Source organism: Trichogramma pretiosum, unplaced genomic scaffold, assembly GCF_000599845.2.
Source record: "Trichogramma pretiosum strain Unisexual culture from Peru unplaced genomic scaffold, Tpre_2.0 scaffold36, whole genome shotgun sequence".
In the NCBI taxonomy this organism is placed as follows: Eukaryota; Metazoa; Arthropoda; class Insecta; order Hymenoptera; family Trichogrammatidae; genus Trichogramma; species Trichogramma pretiosum.
Window position 1 is genome coordinate 1,220,064 of NW_019641685.1, and position 6,052 is coordinate 1,226,115.

General features: G+C 36.5%; 1 protein-coding gene across 1 annotated transcript; it reads left to right on the plus strand.

The window, feature by feature from the left end:
* The first annotated feature begins 2,701 nt into the window (after positions 1 to 2,701).
* LOC106659814 (facilitated trehalose transporter Tret1-like) lies at positions 2,702 to 5,462 on the plus strand. The gene is made up of 4 exons (XM_014382521.2): positions 2,702 to 2,940; positions 3,185 to 3,755; positions 3,815 to 4,016; positions 4,089 to 5,462. Exons 1-4 carry the CDS (start codon positions 2,874 to 2,876, stop codon positions 4,713 to 4,715), a joined length of 1,467 nt encoding a protein of 488 aa, XP_014238007.1. The 5' UTR covers positions 2,702 to 2,873; the 3' UTR covers positions 4,716 to 5,462.
* The last annotated feature ends 590 nt before the right edge of the window (positions 5,463 to 6,052 follow it).

Below are 6,052 nucleotides of genomic sequence, written 5' to 3' on the forward strand. Positions count from 1 at the left end.
TTTTAAGCGTGGACGAGCTTGGCACTTATCGAAAATATTTACATGGTTGTGCATGACTCAGATAATCACACACTCGCTCAGCTTCCGAGTATGCATCGGCTGGTGCACGCTCGACAAGGATCCCAACGCAATTAGGCGTATATACATCGAGCGTCAATTACTCTTGGCCAATGCGTTTACGCTTGGCGTGGCGCGGCGCCCAGTGCACGGCAGCACTACATGCACATGCTTAAATTTCCCAATGCCTAACGCGGAGAGAAATCAATGACGACGTCGACACAGCCATCGATACGACTTATAGTCAGTAGCACTTTAATTGTGACTATTAGACGTCAATGCTCTTTACTTTCAACTGTAAAACAATGATGGAATTCTAGAAATGACTCGAGGAAAAAAATTATGTTAGATCATTTTTTAGAAAAGTGGAAAAACACAGAATTCAAGTGATAAATGTGACCTCGAACTTTAGTACCTCTATGAGAAAATTTATGAGATGATCCAACCTACGAGTACTAATTGTGCTCGTGCGTAATTTTTTCATGGATTTCGTTTATCTAGTAGACAAGTTCATTAGTTCGAGCCACGAGTGGTACTAGTCGAGCCATTAAAAATTTAGAAAAGTCTGAACGCGAGGCCTGCCGGCAAAGAATCTCTGCATTAAATAAAGCACACATATCAACTGCAACTTAAATCCAGCAAATAAAACACGAGCGTAATTCTCCGGCATTTAATTTAACTTTTGAGCGCGCCGGTTAGGCCTGAATACGGCACTGTGCGATACAAGGAGCGCACGGATATAGGCAGTACGCGAGGCAATAGCGGCAGAAACAGTATTATCGTATACGATGGTCTTTACTGCGTTTAATCCCTCCCCTAATTAGGCTTTGTCTGAAGTGTTCTTTTTTTCTCATTCGAAGTCGGAAACTCACCCTCCTTCTCCTACAACTGCTGCTGCTGCTGCTGCAACTTTGCCTGGCCACACGATTCCCTTTCAACGCAGAGAAATTTCCAACCTTCCCCTTTTCTCTTTTTCATGCATATATATACTCTCCCTTATTCCTAGTCGCGCTCGGGCTCGCTTTTGGTATTTTCGCGGTGTTGCAAACAGAAACAGGGCCGTTGCAAGCTCTCTTTTTTTGGCTTTTTCGATCTTTTCGACTTTTGCATCGGCCTTTGTTGTGATTTGCTTTTTTTTCATTCGGATCTTACAATTTTAATGGATCTTGTTAATAAATGAGAGCATAGCAATAACGAGTGATTATATTATAGCTTTTCACAAGAACTGTACTCCCTTTTATATAAAAAACGCATTCATCATAAAAGCGCAACGAAGAACGTGTGGAATTTCCGGGAAAGAAATTGCCAAATAACAGCTACGCTCATGAAGTTATTGTTATGAGTTGGTAATAAGGCATAATATTGCTGCCAAGTGATGCACCTGTTATGAGCATAAATTTTTCGAGCAAATGACGACGCGCTGCTGCACCTCGGGCCCTTACATAAATTTTTCATTCCTCCATCATCTACTTTCTCAATTTTTACATAAGTTAAAATTCAAAAATCGGCATCGGACTCGGTGAATGTCGCAAGATTACTTGCATATCTCAATAGAGATATTTTTTTGTGCAGACGCTAATTATCTAAAGCACTTTAATACACTTGAATTATAATATAAGCCACGCGTTTTAATGTGGTCAATAAAAAATAATATATAACTTATCAAGCATTTATTATTATACAAATTTTAAGTAAAAAATTAAAAACTAAATGTTGGTGTGCTGCAGTGGATTGGATGGTCTAATACCTGAAGATGAATTAACGAATTATCCTTCAAGTGCTACTAAGGAACTATATATTTTACGTGATTTCACCCTTGAATCTCGTTTTGCACAGTAGATTAAACATCAGAGTCAAAGGGGAAAGTCTATTTCTTACGAAACTTTGCCGGATTTAATGTCTAGCTGAGACTTTCTTCCCTTTCACAAAGGGTTACAATCGAATTTTTTATGAATGTTTGCTTAATTCATTGTTTCATTTCGTAAGATCATGTTGAGCCGACTGTAATGAATTGATGAATTACATTGACTCTTTTGATCGTATGCAATCCCAATATTAATTTAAGTATAATGAAAAAAACTTCATGCGTATTAAAAATTTAGTTTAATTTATTCGTTGCAATCTTTTTGAAAATTTATGAACTGTAGCATATTTTTCTATTTCCGTCAATGAATATTTTTATACAATCGTTGTAAAGACAATGTTAAATTAGTAATCGAACTGAAACTATGAAACAGCAAAGTGAATCTAGAGTCAGTGAGAGAAATGTTAATTACGGGCTGATTGATGAAACTTGACAAGATTCCTGATTAATTGATCAGTACAAATCGAATTGATCATTCGATAACATGAAAATGAATTTAAATCCATCTCGTACGTTTTAAATTCTATTAATAGTAATTTACCTGAAAATATTCTTGTTGAAAAGTTTTTTGGAAATTTTAAATTCAATTGAATAATAATCATACTTTAAAATATGATTGTACAGACACGAAATTTAAAAATTATCGAGTTTATTCAACTATTTAATCTATTTGATTAGTGACTTTATAATTCATGACGTTTGCACGTTATTTTTCCTTGCATCAATCATTATAAATTAAAAATTTTAATGCACTCTATCTCATACGCACTCAAGAACTATTGATTTGACTATTATCACATTGCAATTCAAGAACCTCCGCACGAGTCGTACGAATTGAACGATAAGATTCCTTCGCGCACATCATTTCAATAATATTGCTCGCAGCTGTTGCACACAAGTTTTTCGTTGATGTTGCGCAGAAATATCAGTTCAAAAGCTAAAAGTTAACACCATGACAGAATTCACGGGCACCTCCGCGGACGATGGGAAATTGAAGCAAATCTTAGCCGCTATTATACGTGAGTTTTAACATTTAAATTTTTAACAAGATTTGCTTGGTGTAAAATCTCAATGCTACATTATCTAATTTGAGTTTGAAGTGTTATCTTTCGTTGAAATGTGAAACGAATCGCACGCGTGTAAAATAAACAATGATATTGATTGTAAAATTTTGCAAGACATCGATTCGAAGTGTAAAATTTGAAAAGTTAATTATCTCGAAATGTCAACAAATCGAAGTGAAAATCTCTTTTTCGTTCGCAGTGAATCTATCGGCAGTGACGTACGGTATAATATGTGGCTGGCCCTCGCCGATCGTACCATTGCTGATGAACGTGGAGAAAAATCCAGTGATAAACGAGCAAATGAGCGACGAAGGAGCTTCGTGGATCGGAAGTTTACTTTGCCTCGGGGGTCTTTCCATAGCTCCGTTTTCCAGCAGCTTGGCCGAGCGCTTCGGTCGCAAAGCTTACGGCTACCTCACCGCCGGCCCGATGTTTTTATCTTGGCTGTTGATTCTCTTTGCTACGGATCATAATTGCCTCTACGTGGCGCGTTTCATCGCCGGGGTGGCCGGCTCCATGTCGATATTCATAGTATCCACTTACGTCAGTGAAATCGCCAGCGAAAACATACGCGGGCTGCTGGGCAGTCTGCTGGTCCTTGCCATTAATATCGGCATACTCTTGGCTTTTGTGGCTGGGACGTACATGTCGTACGTTCTGTTTCACGTTTTTTGCATGGTATTTCCAGTGCTGTTTGCCGTGTCTTTCTTCTTTTTACCAGAAACGCCGGTGTATTTATTGAAACGCAATCGTATCAGCGAGGCCACGAGGTAAAGCTCGAATTTTTATGAGCTTTTGTAAATGCCAAACTAATCGATGTATTTTTCAGGTCACTATTATACTACAGAGGTAATAACAAAGCATTGGTGTCCGAAGAGTTATCCCGTTTACAAGCTCAAGTTAAAAGTTCAGTCGATCAGCCGAATTCAATTAGCTTGTGCGATCTGGTAAGAGACCCAGCGACATTGAAAGGTTTAATAATTTCATTCGGACTCTTGGGCGGACAGCAACTGAGTGGTATCTTCGCTATGGTAAAGTTACTGTTTTTATGCACCATGTTTTCATATCGAACGATTAAACATCCATATTTTAAATTACAACAGATAAGTTATGCCGAAACAATTTTCAAAATGGCTGGTACTTCTCTGCAACCAGAAGTTTCCGCTATCATCATAGGAGTAATCCAAGTATTTAGCTCTTATTTGTCAACGGTGCTGATGGAAAGGGCAGGTCGACGGCCGCTGATTCTCGTATCCTGTGCCGGAATGTGCATATGCCACTTCATAATCGGATCATTCTGTTACGTGCAAAGCTCTGGTCATGATTTGTCGTCCATTTCATTTTTACCAATTATCGCCTTGTCGGCCTACATGGTTTCGTACTGTCTGGGCATGGGCCCAGTGCCCTTCGTCGTAGCCTCCGAAGTGTTTCGCACCGAAGTATCGAGTTTCGCCAATACCGTCTGCTTTGTATTTCTCTGGGGCATGGCTTTCACGGTGATCAAGCTTTTCGGCCCTCTAATGTCTTTGGTTGGAATCGAAGGCTGTTTTACGATTCTTGGATGCATGTGCGCCGGATGTTTCGTATTTTCGTATTATTTAGTACCCGAAACGAAAGGACGTAAACGTGAAGATATTGTCAATGAACTTAATAATAATCAAGTTAATTTTAATACCAAAGAACATATGATAGATAATAGCAAGGACCTTATTATGAGTGAAAGAGTCTAAATATGTACATAAAATAATTTTTGCACCTATGGTAGAAATGCTAAACAAATTATGGCTTATTTTCGACCATCAAAAAAGTTTCTTGGTTTGCTCAGTTAACTTTGCTCCTTGCAGTAGTAATTTTATTGGCCTCATCGTTAGATACCCCTTGCAGATTAACAGATAAAAGTACTCGCCATCTTCCGGTGGATGCCTAAAGTGGTACTATCGCATTTAAAGTGATTGAAAACTGGGCTAAACTTTATGAAATCATGTTGTCATGTTTGCGAATGAAATCAGGCCATTTAAATGCGCTTAATATTTGAAACATAATTGCAACAGCAAATTCGTCAAAAACGAGTTAAAATGGTAATGTGTTTGAAAACTTTATTCATTTTTTGGTCATTAGGCCATTATTAATGGTGAGCATTTCAAATACACCCTCGTATCAAAACCATTTAGTTTTGTTAATATTTTGTGTATATATTTTTTTTATTTCCTATTTATAGAAATTCACTGAGTATTCTATATTCTTATGCGTCCAAGGCTAGTAGCAATAGTTTTTGTTTGCTTTGTGAACTAAATGATGTAACTAAATGATCTATCAAAAATAAAGAAAAAAGTATGAGGTGAAAGTTGATATAAAACTATCTACTAAAAATACCTACGCATACAAATTGGACAGATGTTTATGTGAATTTTATCGTGTTTTTTTTTTGAATATATGAAAATCGAAAATCTACAAACAAATAATAGTATGTAAACAAAATAAAGCAAGTTTTATTGTTATTAAAGTATATATAATTGACAACGAATTTTTCATTTTACTAATGTAGCTGTTCAATTGAACTATTTAAAATAGACGTCCTACGTTAGTAATTGATTGAAAGCTATTATTTTTTCAAAAGTTATTAGTGAGACTGAAGTTATTGTTCAAATTTATAATAACAGAGCATATTTTACAATAACGAAACGATAACTTTAGAGTTGTTATGACAAAAACACTTGAAAAAGCGTTAACAAAGTTTACAACTAACGAAAGAAATTTTAATGTATGATGTGTGATATACATAACTCCATCTATGCTGATGCGTCGCAACTTGCCACACAGCGACAAAGACTACTGTATCAAAAGGTACAGTTTTTATTTCCTCGCAACTTTCAAAATTCTTTACCAGCTGTCATTTTATTTTTTCTCACTCTTGATATCGTTAAATTTTTTAAAATATTTTGCAGTAATTAAAAAATATTTACAGTCACAGTGGTTCAAATGTTAAACTGATTTCAACTGCATTTTATTTCTCACCGTAGAATAAAAATTACAGCTTAGTTCAGTGTAACGTCCAGAAGGGACTTAG

What these genes read in the sequence shown, in the direction of transcription:
- LOC106659814 (XM_014382521.2), top strand. Translation starts at nt 2,874, where the DNA reads ATGACAGAATTCACGGGCACCTCCGCGGACGATGGGAAATTGAAGCAA. An exon ending in AATCTTAGCCGCTATTATAC is followed by an intron (nt 2,941 to 3,184) that starts GTGAGTTTTAAC and finishes TTTCGTTCGCAG; the next exon opens with TGAATCTATCGGCAGTGACG. An exon ending in TGAGTGGTATCTTCGCTATG is followed by an intron (nt 4,017 to 4,088) that starts GTAAAGTTACTG and finishes AAATTACAACAG; the next exon opens with ATAAGTTATGCCGAAACAAT.